The sequence below is a fragment of the Medicago truncatula genome, chromosome 1, assembly GCF_003473485.1.
Source record: "Medicago truncatula cultivar Jemalong A17 chromosome 1, MtrunA17r5.0-ANR, whole genome shotgun sequence".
NCBI lineage: Eukaryota > Viridiplantae > Streptophyta > Magnoliopsida > Fabales > Fabaceae > Medicago > Medicago truncatula.
Window position 1 is genome coordinate 9,390,146 of NC_053042.1, and position 16,729 is coordinate 9,406,874.

The following is a 16,729-nucleotide window of genomic DNA, read 5'->3' on the forward strand; positions in this document are numbered from 1 at the left end:
CCTTAATTTGTTCCCTCGGGACAAAGTTAGCATGAGCCATACTTGTTTCATATATTATTTTTCAGGTGGTAAACTGCAATAGTTAAATTAACAGGGATGGCTTTCTTATGTACTCTTATTACATTATTGACATATATTCTTCCAAATATAACATAAATGTACTTCTGAAAGTAAATAAAGTAGCAGAAATTATTAAGCAGAATTCATCAATAGAGACTTTGTTGCATCTTCGTCATCGATTAAACTAGTAGAGCCATAATTTTCAGATTCAATTTCATTAGAGTTGATGTCAAGGTCTTCCTGAATCATTTCATTTGGATACAAAGAGGGCTTTGGAGGCATTTCAATATTTTCAATAGTTCCTTCAAGCATCTCTATCACTTTGTTCATTGAAGGACGATCACATGGTTTCAATTGTATACACCATAATGCTATTATGAACATCTTCTTCACATTAATATTTTCCTCATATGAGATTTCATCCATTTCTATTTCCCTTTCATCAGCCAATTGATTATAAATCCAAATGGGAAAGAAAATTTGACTTGAACGTTCGGCATGTGGATTTAAGTTTCTTTTCTTACTTGCCATTTCCATCAAAAGCATTCCGAAGCTATATACATCAGCCTTGTAGGATACTCCTCCAATATTTTTGTAGAACAATTCAGGAGCCATATATCCAATTGTTCCTCTTGCTGCAGTTAAAGTGACAATGCTAATCTCATTAGGATAAAGCTTAGCAAGACCAAAGTCTGAAACTTTGGGGATAAAGTTCTCATCAAGAAGGATGTTATGGGGCTTGATATCAAAATGCAAAATTTGCATGTCACATCCTTGATGTAAATAAGCCATACCACGAGCCACTCCAAGAGATATCTCATACATTTTCTGATAATTTAGAGAGATAGTATCCTCTCTAGAGGAAATATATTTATCAAGAGAGCCATTGGACATGAATTCATAAACAAGAGCACGCTTTGATCCTTCAACACAAAACCCAATAAGTCGAACCACATTGGTGTGATGTATTCTTCCTATGGTTGCGACTTCACTAATGAAATCTTGTCCATTACCCTTAGATTTACCCAACATCTTTATGGCCACAAATGGCCCGCTGCATAGCTTTCCTTTATAAACAGCTCCAAAGCCTCCTTCACCCAACTTGTCTTTAAAACTTCGAGTCATCTTCTTTATTTCTTTGTATGAATACCTAATTGGCATCAAAGTACTCCCTTGAAGAAAAACTTCAATATCTTCATACATTGATATATGTCTTCTCCGACAAGTATATATCAATAGCACAAAGAAAACCAGAAGGCCCGGGACATATCTTGCAACAAATATTGGCAAAAGATATCTTCCTATCACTCTTCCTGTGTCGATGGCAGTTTTAGATTCTAAATTTTTCTGTGGTAACACAGAGCTTTTTGTCAAGCCAAATATTTTTAGCACTCCTGTGATGGTTTTATCATGGAAAAATAATTAATACGGAAAACATTGTACTGTTTCTTTGCAAACCAAGAGAAGATCTCTAATCAAAAGGTAAACATAATAAAATTCTGACGAGCTTTTCACAACTTTCAACCATAAAAACTTTGGGCATTTATATTTTCGCATCACTATCTTTATATCAGACTTTTTCTTTATTAATTAAAGATTATATAAATAAGGCACGAGAGCCAATAGCACGACTAATGCACACGAACGGTTTCACCCATTCACAACTTTTTTTTTCTTTTCTTTTTCTAATTGTTATATTTTATCAAAAAACACAATAATGAAAGAGAATTTGTAGTCTAGAATGGATGTTACTGACTGAAAATTCTCTTCTATACTCTAAAACCGTGTCATCTACACTTATTAGCTCATGACTTCCACAATCAACCACCATTTGAACATTTTTCCGTTGTTGCCTCTAATTTTTGTTGCCTCTCATCGTCCTCTCCGTTGTTCTCTCTTGCCACCACGGTTTTCGTTGCACAACTACTATCATAAGTCTCTCTGGCTCTGCGTATCAGCATTCCAATCACTGTAGCAAAGGAGGGTCGGGAATAAAAACCTGGCGGAACCGATGATTGTCACCGCCCAACATAATTACAGGCAAAGGAGGAAGAGGATGTTAGTTCGGTAGTGGTGTGTGAGAGAACGGCTACGATCAAAGAAATTTAGAGTTGAATAGTGTGGTGATCAAGTTTGTCAAAATTTTACTTCAGGTAGAAAAAAAATAGCAAAATCGGAACTCGTAAAATCGCAATCAAAATCGAAGGATTTTATCCAAGGACAATCTAAGGGGGGGTGTATTGAATTGGGATTTTAAAAGACTATTTTAATAAAAAAAAGTCTTTAAGATTTTAAAAGACTGTGTGAGATTGTATTGATTCTGTGAGATTTTAAAAGACTTTTTATGTAAAAGATTTTATACACTCAAGATTTTAAAGGATTTATCACACAGACTTTTAAGGATTTCAAAGGATTTCATGTGATTTTAAAATTTCAAAAGATTCAATAAATTTTAGGGGAAAAAGAGCAAACTTACAAGCGTGAATGATAAAAATAATGAACAAATAAATTCTAGCGTTTGAATAAAGAAAAATAAAACCAATAAAAAATTCTTTTACCATTGATTTTCAAATTTTAAGAATTTTATGAAATTTATAAGATTTTAAGGGACTAAAAAACACTCTAAGACATTATTCTCAATACACATTTTTTATTTGTTAAAAATGTTATTCCCATAAAATTCAATTGTACATATTTAAAATTATGCCAGCACTTACAAATCTTTCAAAAAGAAATATTGTGTCAGCCATTACAAATCGGTCGAGTTACACGAGTTTACCGAGTGTTAACTCAGTCAAACTCGTTAAACCTTCCAATTTTACCAGAAACCGATTTTACCTCAGAGTTAACACGATTTTTGTACCTAAAAATGTAAACTCGATAATCTCGGAGATTTAACACTCGATTTGCGGAACATTGATTACGACATACTCTCTATCATAATATTCTCAATACAATTTTTTATTTTTTTATGAGATAGAGAGGGAGAGAGGGCGGATGAGAGATGAGAGAGAGAGAGAATGGAGAGATAGAGAAACGAAGAGAGAATAGGGAGGGAGAGAGAGAGAGAGAGAGAGAGAGAGAGAGGAGAAGAAAAAGATAGTAAATTTTAAAATAAAAACAATCTCAAGAAATCTCATCTTTTCATGAAAGACTTTTTCTTGTTAAAATTACACTACAAAATCCCATAAAATCCATCAAAATCCAATTTATTAAACAATCCTTCGAAATTTGAATGATTTTGAATACCACAGGACTTTTTTTAAATGATGAAAAGTCTTGATCGAATACCTCAAGACTTTTTTAAAATGACAAAGAGTCTTGATTGAATACCACAAATTTTTTTTTAAATTGCAAAAAGTCTTGATTGAATACCACAAGACTTTTTCATAATTAAAAAGTCTTTTAAAATCCCATAGAATCCTAATCCAATACATCCCCCTAACTTTCCCCCAAATCTCAAAAGGAAAATCAAAATCGGGACTCACCCACAATCTCACTTTCCCCAAATTGAAACCTTAATCTCTACCACCCATAACTCAATCGAAGAATTCCCCCAATTTCATTTTCTAATTTCAATTTAAGCTCTCACCAACAATTTCATTCGGTTTACTCTCTAGCTCGACCCATTCCGTTTTCACACTCGACCAACAATCTCATTCGGTTCACTATCATTAAGCTCCCGTTTTCAACAAATTTCTGCTGGGTTCACTCTCTAGCTCGACCCATTCAGTTTTTCAACAGATTTCCGCTGGGTTCTTGATCTCATTTCACAGATTTTCAGATTTCCACTGGGCTCTTGTTCTCGTTTCACAAATTTTCAAGTAAGTATCCAACCTTTGATTTCAGATTTTGGATGGTCGTTTTCATCTACTTAATTTTTTGTATTGTTATTATTATTGTTGTTGTTGTTGATGCGACATTTCAATAGTTTGGTATTATCTATAGTTTCTTCATTTTCAAAACTAATGTCACGTGAGTCCAATTTGTTCAGCTTGGTTTGTAGAATTTGATTTGGGTATTGTTCATTTTCTTCAATGTTAAGTTGTCAACACAGTTTTTGATAATGTCTACCTATTTGGTCACAGTAGAATGGTATTTATTGTTTTGTTTTCTATGAGGTTAGCTTTTTATTTTTTGTTTGATTACTGCAAACAAGTTATAGGAAATAGTTTTCTAATGGCTACTTTGATTTATTCATGTTAAGGATATGAGTGAAAGAGAAAAGTTTGAGCTTGATAGAAAGGAGGATCCTTGGAGGTTTGTCTGTATCCGATTTGTGTCCTCTAATCAAGCTGGTATATATGGGTATGCTTCTTGGTGGCTTCTTTGTGAGGGATGTCATGAACTGATCTTATGCCTATGCAAAGTGTGTTTTCATATGTTACTTAGTATAAAGTATTGGTATTTAGCATTTCATATTTATGGTTGTAGTGTAAGCTGTTGTGTATTTATTTTAAACGTCGTGTATTTGTCCATTTAAGCATATATAGGTGAAGTATGGGGGTGGGGCCGCTACCTATATCTCTTCTTCAATTATAACTAAACTACTTGCATGCTCAACACATACACGCTTTTATTCTGACATCAATCTCTTTGTTTATTGCACTTTTCAATCAAACTTCTTAGACTCCACAATGTCTGTTGAGAAGTTTATGAAAGGGATGTGGCTAAACTAAGTGAAGAGCAGTCTGAGGTTAGAGAGATGATACAAATTTGATACTCATGAGCAGAACCATGATGTTGTTGCTGGTACCTAAAGGAAGCAAAATAACAGGTACAACTATGTTAACTGTGTTGTGTTTAATTTTATCAACCAGAACTATGTTTAATTTTATAAATTCAGTTCTAGTTTTGTGTTATGAGTGGAAGGCGGTTTAGAACAATGATGTCAATGACCCAAAATCTAGCTCTGCAACATTGGCTTGAAGTTGTAAGTCCCTTCTCAGCCATTATTTGAATAGTTAAATTTACTTTGAAATTGAATTACACACTTTTTGTTTATGCATTGAGATGATTAATTTCAAAGTTTGAATATGATACTCATTCTATGATTTTGAATGTTCATTTTAAATTTTATGAATTTCTGAATCTGAATTTGAATCTCAGATGGTTAATTTTCAATCTCACATTTTTTTCCCCTTTTTATCATATCTGATACCCATTCTATGTTTTACTTAGGTTATCCATAGTTACTTATATTTGTGTTCCTGCTGCAAGAAGTGTTTAGTTTAGATCGGTGGTAGTCTGAACATCCTTTTTGGGCAGCAAAGGTAAGTGTCAAATTAGCCTTTCATCCTTTTTTCTATAGTTGATGGGTTGAGTTTCATGTACTTCAAAATAGTTTGTGAAAACAGTACATAGCTTATATGAAAACAATTTGACTTTTTTTTTAGTTGAATAGATTAAACATAAGTACTTGTATGAAAATTGTTTGTATATAAGCATTTTTTTTAAACTCAAAACACTATACTAAATGTTTAGATTTCTATATTTGAATACTTGAATATCTCAATTTATTTTTATAATTTGTTTATCGTAACCTCCTACATTAATAGGCTTATTATCTTGAAATTTGTAGAGAAGAATGCCAAGCTTTAGGACAATCAACTCTAACTCACAAACCTTTGTCTATCATTTCTTTGAATCACACCTCCATTGTTATTGTTATAATCATTCAAACTAGATGATTTCACGTTGCAGCTGCTTGGGTAGTAGGTTTGGTCTTTGGACCAGCCTTGGGTTGTTAGTTTGCCTAGGGTAATATTTATTTTGTTTATCATTTGTTCTTGTTGAGATTGAATACTTAAGACAAAGTAGGATTTTTAACATGGATGTAAGACATTAGTTGCCATTCCATTTGTCTCCCAAAGTTTAGGTACCACCTCACTCTAAATATAAGATTTGTTTGGAAAAATTTGTAATGCTTCTTGCAATGATTCAGCTATGGCATTTGTAGTAGTAATTTTCTGCATTTGGCTACCATTATGTTTCTTAGATTCTAACACTATTTTTTCCCATAACTTGCAATGGAAAGAAAATAGTGAGTTTCTATATGTTGAGCTGGTTTCAATGTTAAAGATTTTGCTGGGATTAATAAGGCTCACCTATATATGGTTACATAAGTGAAAATCTTTTCATTGAATAGTGATTCAGAATTCATTTGTTATCAATGCAGGAGAACGCGTAGTAAAATGCAATTAATCGGGAAAGGCTAGCGGTCCCTCATACATGTGTTGCTTTGCACCAGTAATTGAGTTGGCTGCACGTGTTGCTGATGTTACTCCTCTTCCTCCTTGTCTATTTTTAATGCCCTTACTTGTTCTCCCAACATTCCATCTCCGGCACTCCAAATTTCAGCATCATCGCTGACAACAGCTGGTGAAAATTTGTCATTTCCTAGTAAGTTTAATCTATTATTGGTGTGTCATTTCTTATTCATTTTCCAAACATTTGTCTAAGTTTTGCTGTTCTGTGTGATTTAGTTTAGCTTCTCTGCTATATGCTTATATTTAGAAGGGAATAAAAAAGTCGTACCTCTAAAAGCACACAACCTAGCATCAACTAAGGTCAGCCCTCATGATAAATGACATAATATCTGTTTGCATAGCACTTTCTATGCTTTGTTAGATGATAGTTTATGTCCTAGCTTCCTTTTTTTGGCGTATTGCATTCTTTTTGAACTTGTTTGTCGATGTTACATAGCAATGCTTTGAAGATGAAGCAGCCCACTCGTTAAGTTATTAAGGTCTATTTATCAAATGCAATTTGCAAAACACATGCTGAAATCTCTGCATCGAGTACCTTATAAATATTTGTCTTGAGTATTCCAGCAACTATGTGTGTGAACCTCGCAAGTTTACTGAACTGTTGTACGATAAACATGAAACACAACTCATAACAATTGTTGAACTGTTGTAATTTGCTGAACTGCATATATAGTCAATTGAAAACATTTCACTTGTATTTGCTGAACTACTATATGCAGGAACAATTGCAAGCTGAAATGCAAACAAACTCAATTTGAGAATGAAGCATTTGTCAAAGGGTTTGGAAAGGGACATGTTGGATATGTCAATTTGCGAATGAAGTATTTGTCAAATTGTTTGGAAAGACATTCATCTCAGTCTAGCTATTGTCTTGAGGATCATGGAGCACCTTGACTAAGGGATACCTAGATATTTTTATATAGTTTTAACTCTGATACAATAGTTTTGAATGTCTAGGCGACTTAAATTTCCACTAGTGTTTTGGTTTTTGAATGTTTAAACCATGTACTTTATCTATTGTTTTGATTGTTACTATTAAAAGAATTATATTTATGGGATTTAGAAATTTTTAGTTATATATTTATGTATTTTAAGTATTTATTAATATATTTATTTAAATTGTCAATAAAAATTGCCACATTCAATTTTATTTTATTTTTAACAAAATTGAACATTTGCGACAGTTGTGAGGGGTCGCAAGTCCATTTAATTTAAATTAAACTACCTACTTTGCGACAGTTCTGAAGGGTCGCAGATATAATATTGCGATTGTTGGGAACTATCGCAGCACCTTTTGCGGCAGTTGGTGCGACTGTTCTTTGAAGGGTCGCAAATGACAGTTGCGACCCCAACATCCGCGACTGTTGGGGAACAGTCGCACATGTACATTTGCGACCCTTCTAACAGTCGCAATCAACAATTTTAAAAGTTGCAAAATGCAGTTTTTCTTGTAGTGTAGGAATTGTAAAATCGCAATCAAAATCGATGAATTTTACCCAAAAAAATAATACTAAATATATATTATAAATGGTATATAGTCAAAAAAATGACTTAGTTTATAAGAAATCGTAAAATCGCAATCAAAATCGATGGATTTTGTCTATTTTGGGATTTTACTATAGATTTGAGTCGTTGAAGGTGTAGAAAGTCGCAAAACCCTAAATTTTAGGATTTAAGTCAGGATTTTAACAACAATGATGGTGATGTCATTCGTGGGCTTTGCATGAGAGTTGAGTTCGTGCACATAATATATAGTTTTAGATAGTAAATTATTGCGCTTAAGTTATATTAGCTTTATATTATTAAATTAGTAGTTCATTTGAATTTATTATATATTCGTTTGTAATCTATTATATGTTATGTCATTGATAATATTGGAACTTTAACCGTCTCATTGTTATTCTCTATTGAAATCTTGCTTTGTTAACATGGTGTTCGAACACTATGTGTGAATTTCAAAATTCTTATATCTCATATCGGATAGATATTGCACACAAAAATTAGTGTTTATATAATGGAGGTATTAATTTTAAAGATCCCAAACATTAAATTTAATTAAACATTTTTCTTGTTTAATTTTTTGTTTCGGTACACGTCATTGCCAAGTAAGCAATTTGCATGTGTCATCATATGCTTAGCACATGCTAATGCATGTTGAATACACGCATGCGCGCACCATCCCTATGATCAAATTTCATCGTTAGTGCTCATTTATGAGGCTAGATCAAACCATTGATTTCGTAACGGTCAACTTTCATCGTTACTCCTCGCCTATAAATATAGATCATATCCCTCACTTATACTTACACCAAAAGTTCTCTTGAGTTTTCAAAGCATTTTTCTCTCTTCTCCCTCCTTTATCTTCTGTTGATGAGCTATTCTTTTCTTTGCCCTCTTTTTATGTCCATTTGGATTGAAATAGTATTCCTAAAGCCATCGTCCCTTCGGTTTATATTGTCCCTTCGAAATTAAGAATGGTCTTAAGAACATAGTCCCTTTGGTAAATTTCCCCCTTTCGAAAATAAGAGTACTATTAAGATCATAGTCCCTTTGAAAATAAGAATGATCTTAATAATATAGTAACTTTCAATGCTTTATGCCCTTGGAAAAGTAAGAGGTTAGAATGGTGGAAACACTATATTAGAGTCGTCATAGTACAATATTAAAGTGGTCTCAATGCCCTTGGATCAGGGATATGAAGATTGAATTCAATCGTTCTTAGAAGGTTTTTGAAGACAATACTAAGTGAAGAAAATTCAGTCCAAGTTCCTAGGAGTTTCCATATGGAAGAACGATTGAATATGGGAGGAAAAAGCAAGATTTCGTACCACATGGGCTTAGACCCTTGCACTCATTATTTTTCATTCAAAAAGTTGACGATTCAAGACAAGGGTCAAACATCAGAGTTTTAGGGTATGATTTCTTCCTCTTCTTGTTCCCTATAGGGTATGTTTTTCTATTGTTTTGTTGTGATGTATATTTCCATGAGCAACTAAACCTTTTGATTATGGCTCGAAGATGAACCCTTTCTTATTTGTTGGATTCTATTAAAAAGTTTTCATTCAGTTATGTGTTTCTCGTGTCCATTTTAAATTAGTTCTTTCCTATTCTTAATGGTTTTTCAAAAGAGATCATCGTATCGTAATCTTGAAAATTGATCCATAATTGAAAATTAAGATTGACAACCCGAAATTATTTATCCGTGTATGGCTGTTCTAATTACTTATTTCATAATTATGTTAAGGAAATTCAAGTTTGAAACCTAACGTCTTCTACTCTCTTCTTTGGACAACTCCATAATATAGCCTACGTCAATTCGGAATATTCGTTGTTGTGGGAAGCTTTGTATGAGTTTTAATATCTTAAGTTTAAGTAAATCACGAGTAGACACACCACATATCATATTGTTTCTTAAGTTAATTCCAACAAAGATGAAGGAGGGATTCAAGTATTCCCTAATCGTCATTAATAATCTTAACCACAAACCTTGCATTGGGGAGGGCAATTAAGCCTTGCAACTCTATTCAATTCAGTTTTGCTCTCACACCTTGTAATACATTTTTTTAATTGTTTAGTTGAACGACAATCCGTGTGGAGAACGATAAACGTACTACTTTAATACTTGTTACAATTTAGTGTACTCTCCAATTTCGTCCATCAATTGCCATTAAAGATTTTCTTAGCAACTTTCAACGAAAATCAAGATTTAAAATTTTGCAAAAACAATAGAATCATTTACTTTAGTTCATAATGTTACGTTGGTAGATTGACTGAAACATAACCTACCGGCATTAGTAAATTATGTGGTAGTTGTAATGAGGTAGTGTTTGATACGACTAACTTCAAAGTCCTCAATCCCTTTGATAAGTCCATATTCTTCATTGGAAAGAGGAAATTCAATGTTTATCAAATAATTTTCTCTAATTTTGCTAAACAAAAAGGTTGTTTTTCTTTTGTTAATGAATGATGAAAAATGGGTATGGCACAAACGTGTGGGTCATGTTAGTTGGAAATTAATCCATAAACTTAGGAAGCTAAAACTTGTTAGAGGATTAATCCAGATATTAAGTATCATTTAGATGCCCTGTTTAGAGCACGCCAAAAAGAAAAATATTTAAATCATCCTTTAACTCTAAAAACATTGTATAAACATTCAGATCTCTAGAACTTCTACACATTGATATGTTTGGGCCAGTCAGTACAACCTCAATCAGTGGAAAGAAATATGAACAAGTCATAGTTGATGACTATAGTAGATGAAATTTGGTAAGATTTCTGAGATCTAGGATGAGTCATACTATGTGTTTAGATTCTTCTGTACTCGAGTGTAAAATGAAAAGGATTTCAAAATTCTAAAAATCAAAAGTGATCGTCGTAGTGAAATTGAAAATGAGCCATTTGAAATTTTTCGTAAAAAAATATGGAATTATCCACGATTTCTCTTGTCCTAGAACTCACAATAAAATGGAGTTGTAGATAGAAAGAACAAACATTTACAAGATAGGCACACACGATGATTTATGAAAACAATATGGCTAAGCACTTTTGGGCAGAAGCTATATACACAACATGTTATGATCAAAATATAATCAATATCAGACCTATATGTATTGATCAAAACATCATATGAACTATTCAAAGAAACAAGACCCAACATATCTTATTTTCACTAGTTTGAATTAGGGGTGTTCGCAGTGCGGTTTGGTTCATTTTACAGGCTAATAGTCATATGAACCACGAGATAAAAAAGTATGTGGTTTGGTTTAGTTCGGTTGACTTTTAAAATACATTCTGAATCAAACCAATGCAGTTTGGGTTTGATCAGTTGGTGCGGTTTTTTAGAGACAATACAATTTTTTGTTTCCAACATTAAATTCATGTTAAAACACAATATATTTCCGTTAATGTATCCAACAATGTTTTAAATTTCATCAAACATTACACTTTTATTTTTATCCAACAATCTTCCCAAAGAGATGTACCAAATTAAAAACATGGGCAAAATGTAATCCTATTTTGTAAGAAATCCAAAAAAAAAAAAAAACTAAGATTTTATCATTCTCTAAAATTTCAAGTAACTCATATGTACATTTTATAAATAAAAAGCAAAGAACAAACTTAACAAAAGAAAAAATATATCATTTTATAAAAGTTTTCATTGAGTTTCTATGAGTATTGGTCTAGGTGACATATGTTTAATTAATGTTTTTCTTATGTTGCGATTTGATTTGGTTGGGAAAATATAAACAACAAACCAAACCATGCCGTTGAGGAAAAAAAAATGATCTAAATACATCCAAACCAAATGCAAATTTTTGCAATTTCAGTTTAAGTTGGTTCAGTTTGCGATTTTTCTATTGGATTGGTTCAGTTTTGGACATCCCTAATTTAAATGTACATGTTACATTCTAACAAATAAAGCTCATCTAAATAAATTTGATGTCAAGGCGCAAAAGTGTAACATGGTTGGATACTCAGAATGATCAAAGGCATACAAAGTGTATAATTCTCAAACTAATATAGTGAAAGAATCAATACACAATAAATTTGATGATAAAGAGCCTAACAAACAAATGTCGGAGCTAGTGGATAGTTTGACAGATATTGAGATACGTGCATAACAAAAAACTGATGAGCCAGAAGATGTTGCACCCTCTTATGACCAGTGTGCAAGCTCAAACACTGCTACATAATATGGAAAACTTTCGAATAAAATCATCACATCCAGAAGAACAAATAATTGGTAGCAAGAATGACCATCTGAACACAAGATCATCATTCATAAATGAATATTCTATGTTTGGAATGATGTCAATGCTTGAACCAACTTCTACGACTGAAGCTCTGAAAGATGATGGATGTATTATGACAATGTAAGATGAGCTTAATCAATTTCAAAGAACATCATTAGAACCAAATGGGTTTCATGAAACAAGCTTAATGAGCAAGGAGAAAGGGTAAGAAATAAATCTAAACTTGTAGCTCGAGGCTACAGTTAGTAAGAAGGTATTGATTTCGTTGAAACTTTTGATCTTGTATCTAAGTTAGAGACAATAAGATTATACTATATCAAATGGATCTTAAAAGAGCATTCTTAAATGACCTTATTTCTGAAAGTTGGTGATTCAAGGCAAAGGCAAGTTATCGGAGCATCAAAGACCCATAGATATTCATTAAGAAACATGGTGGTTACCGGCAAAGGCGAGTTACTGAAACATAAAAGAGAAGTGTTTTCCAACCTCCTTCAATTTGTTCTACGAGTATGGTTTGTTCTTCTTTAATTATGTTTTCAATTACAATGACTAACTAAACACCTTAAGATTAGAGTTCTAAGATGAACCTCTGTTTATTTGTTACAATTTTTTAATGCAATTTCTTTATTCATGTATAATTTTAGTCATATTTAAATTAAATACTTATTGTACTTAAACTTTTCGAACTAGGACTTGAATCCCCTAGATTTGGAATTGAGCTTAGAAGGGATTTAAAGAATTCTAATCGCCACTAAAACTTCTAAATAAAAAACATTACTTTTCGCTGCAAAACCAACAATCTTGCAAAAACCCCCCCAATATTTAACTGTTTTTCATCATCATGTTAGTAAATTTCGGAGTCGCAAACATCAATTCTTGTGAAGATGATGTACTTACTACTATGCTACTTGGAGAGGTTTGATGCACTTTTCAAATTTGTCATCATCAACTTCTTGATGTCGTTGCTTTGGATTGTTGATCTTTTCGACAACACAATTCGATTTTCCTCCGGTTCAATTTGACCAACGATTTCTTATGTTTGATCAGACCATAGTCACATAATTCGTGCACCATGCCAGGAACCGCGAATTGGTTTGTACGAACTGGTTCTCGATTCTTTTGCGAATTGGTTCGCGAGAATTCGCTCCTAAATTCGTTCAAAACAGCGAACCAAAGAACCGTGTCTAAATTCGATTATGATTTCGCGTTGAACACCATCAAATGCGTATTTCAGTAGTGAAAATGTGATTTAGAGATGTGTACACAGTTCAACACCATGTCTGCAAGGTGCAAACCCTTTATGCAGTTCTCTACTCCAAGCTTGAAGATGAAGTGTGCTTTTGGCCTTAACCCAAAATCAGCCTATTTACAAGCCCATTAACTTTTTTTTTTTCTTTCTGTTTTTGGTTGGGATTGTTATAAAAATATTTTATTTTGTCACATGTTTGAAAACCTTCGAGACATGGCATGGCATCGTACATTACAAGCATAATTACTTATAGGTTTAATTGCACTTTTGGAGCTCTATCTTTTCAAAAGTTGCGGTTATGGACCCTAACTAATTTAAATACAAAACAGCCCCCTATTAGTTATAAAAATATTTGGCTGTCACATGTTTGAAAACTTTTGAGGCATGGCATCGTAGTCCCTCCGTTTCAAAATAAATTCCGTTTCAAAAATAAATATCGCTTTGTTAAAAAAAATTGTTTTAAAATAAATGTTACTTTACATTTCTAATACAATTTTAATTTTTTTTCTTCCAACTTTTATCTCTCACACAATTTTCAATACAAGTTTGTCTTATTCTTATAAAGTAAGGTTGTTTTAGTAAAATTGCTATGACATTTGACTACTTTATTTCATTCCTTAATCTGTATATAATTGGTTAAATCGATACTCATTTTGATGGAGGGAGTACACTACAAGCATAATTAAGAAAGATGCTTATTTGTATTGTTATTTTTGAAACAATACAAGCATGCATCTTACATTCATGATAAAGCTTCACTAAATAGTATTCATTTTCTATTTTATTTTTTGTTAATTAAATATTTTTTTATTAGTAACGCACCGATTATTATATTTGAACGTACCATGAACCTTTCATGTACCTAGTTTTTTTAAAGTCACGAACCACGTAACGCAGCGAATGTTGAACCGTGTGACTATGAATCAGACTAATATCAGCTTTTCTTCACGATTGAACCGTCTAATGTGGTTAACAACATTTGATCGACATTACGTTTAACAAAAATTAGATTTAAATAACTTAATTGATCTACAATTAATGATGTAGAAAATATTAGATATATAAAAAAATATTATATTACCTTTGACAATGCCAAGTATTATATCTGCAAGAAGTTGTAGTCCTTATGTCAACAATCAGAAGAGATAACAAACAACGCAATAAGCCCGTGAAAGAAAACATATAAGGCTATAATGTAGCAATAAATGTTTTTTATATGTCCAAGTGATACAATCAAAAATAACTCATTAGATAAAAGTGCACATGTTAATTTTAAAATATTTCACTCACATATCAAATAAATAATTTCAAATTAATGTCAAAAATCAGCCTCACTTATGTTTTTTCTAAGAAAAATGCTAACGAATATTTTAAGACACTCTTTAACGACTTCTAAATAGTTGACAAGCCTCACTTATGTTTTTTCTAAGAAAAATGCTAACGAATATTTTAAGACACTCTTTAACGACTTCTAAATAGTATTATTTTATAGAAATTGATATATTCAATACATTAGAAATTGAACATTTTAACTTTTTCTATAAATATTTTTTTAATAGTATTACTAGGACACTCGTTAGCATTGCTTTTTTTTTTTTTTTTTAAGAAGTCCAACGTTTTAATTCCTTACCCCAATGTGGGATGTGTTGCAGCTGCAACTCAAAGTGCTTGCACCCAAAACTAAACATTTAATTGTCGTAATATTTCTTTTTCTTGAATAAATAATACTCCCTCTGTCCCGCAATAGATAGATGATCTATTTGAAAATTTGTAATTTTGATCTAACTTGCTTTGACCATATTTTTCTACTAATGTACATAGATAAATAATATCATATAAGATGTCGTTAGATTCGTCTTGATGAGTATTTTCAAAATATCAAATTTTCATGATTTTTTCTAACATATTTTTCAAAATATTTAAGCTCAAAATTATGCAGTAAAATGCGTAATGAAGTCAACTGTGTCATGTATTAAGGGACGGAGCGAGTAAATCTTATTAACAAAAGCAGAAGAAAAAAGAACATGTAATGATTTTATAAAAGAACATGAACCATTTAAAGATAAATATTTACCTTCCATTAATATGAACTGCTTTGGCACTTGGTCTACAAAACAAACAAAAATAATTTAGCTCTAAATATTTTAAAATTAATTTAACAAAAAAAAAGTATATTGCACTATTTTTCTTCCATATAATACTGTTTCTTTTATTATATTTCTGTCAGTATTTCTTACCACATGTTTTTATTCTTACGTAATTTCTAAAATTGAAAAGAAACGGTACTAGTATTTCTTACCGCATCTTTTGTTGACTTCAGGTCCCAATGGATATTCGCAATAATTATTATCAGAACATTCAAAAGCTCCGGTGGTGTAATTCAACTTGCACTCATTTTTCTCGCCGCAAAGTTCTCTACAAGCACTGCTCATCCACGATAGCTGAAATCCATAGAGTAGCATTCCATGAATTTCCTGGTATGAAAGTGATCGATCTGGTACACCTTCTCTGACTCTGACATTAGGAAAATAAGATGACATAGCAACAAGCTTCACTTGGCAATAATCTTTTAATCTCCCAACTGAAAAGTGTTTCCAATAGTAACACTCCTCGTACCCATAGTCATCTTCATAGTACTCCACGCAGAAGTCTGACGCAAAAGCATAAAGATAGCTTTTGGAGTCGGAGCTGATGCAGGGAGCTGTATCCACATACTCAGTATCATCATTCACTTGTTTGCTACACTTCAAGTATATTATGTACCCGTGTTTAAAATAAGTATCGATTTGATATGGATCCGCGTCATTGTAATCATAGTATTGAAAGATTGTGAGATTGGAACTGGTTAAAGAATAGCGAGGAATGGAGGAGTAATCACCTTCTTCAATTCCTGGATCAACTAACCGAATTGTGTAGTTTATGTAGTTGATTTCCTGCACATAGTATTTACCTGAAAACAGAGTTAACGCTGTGATGTTGTTTTCGCAGGATAACTCGTACTTTGGATCACCACAGGTTGCTGGGTCATTCTTAAGTCGAAACGGATGTTTGATGTTGCTGATTTTGCCGCATGAAGAAGGTGGACAATATGTTTTGTTATTTGTATTAGTAATTGCATCACATGTTTGATGATGATGATGCAATAGTAACACAGTAACCACCATCACAATTTGGAGGAAGCTTAAAAGTGATATTGATTCCTCATAACAGGTGAAGGATTTCCCTCTGCTCATGTTTTTTTGCTGAAAATAATTCTCACTTATCTAAAAGGGAACTTGTATAAGAGAGTGGTGGTTCTTAACAGGTAGAAGGTATGATTCTCATTATATAGTTTTATAGAGTAGTGATACATGTACAACCATTTGTGACATCTCCAACAAATATTTTTCCATACACAC

General features: G+C 32.3%; 1 protein-coding gene and 1 long non-coding RNA gene across 9 annotated transcripts; one reads left to right on the forward strand and one right to left on the reverse strand.

The window, feature by feature from the left end:
* Positions 1-82: 82 nt before the first annotated feature.
* Positions 83-16,606, reverse strand: LOC25482321 (LEAF RUST 10 DISEASE-RESISTANCE LOCUS RECEPTOR-LIKE PROTEIN KINASE-like 2.5). Its single transcript, XM_013610871.3, has 4 exons — positions 15,631-16,606; positions 15,406-15,438; positions 14,413-14,436; positions 83-1,454 (listed from the first exon to the last, which is right to left on the reverse strand). Exons 1-4 carry the CDS (start codon positions 16,562-16,564, stop codon positions 193-195), a joined length of 2,253 nt encoding a protein of 750 aa, XP_013466325.3. The 5' UTR covers positions 16,565-16,606; the 3' UTR covers positions 83-192.
* LOC25482319 (uncharacterized) lies at positions 3,486-7,382 on the forward strand. Of its 8 annotated transcripts, none has more exons than XR_003008805.2 (7): positions 3,486-3,884; positions 4,268-4,368; positions 4,690-4,993; positions 5,242-5,333; positions 6,239-6,462; positions 6,546-6,629; positions 7,049-7,382. It is a non-coding gene; the product is annotated as an uncharacterized lncRNA (long non-coding RNA). The 8 variants fall into 8 exon arrangements; XR_003008808.2 differs by having other exon boundaries at positions 6,551-6,629; XR_005645887.1 differs by lacking the exon at positions 6,546-6,629 and having other exon boundaries at positions 3,487-3,884; positions 4,690-4,837; positions 4,913-4,993.
* Positions 16,607-16,729: the final 123 nt, after the last annotated feature.

Bases quoted from the DNA above. Each gene is read 5' to 3' on its own strand.
- LOC25482321 (XM_013610871.3), bottom strand. From the start codon at position 16,564: ATGAGCAGAGGGAAATCCTTCACCTGTTATGAGGAATCAATATCACTT. The intron at 15,439-15,630 runs GTAAGAAATACT...TTTGTTTTGTAG, and splicing joins TGAAGTCAACAAAAGATGCG to ACCAAGTGCCAAAGCAGTTC. The intron at 14,437-15,405 runs GTAAATATTTAT...AACTTCTTGCAG, and splicing joins GCAGTTCATATTAATGGAAG to ATATAATACTTGGCATTGTC.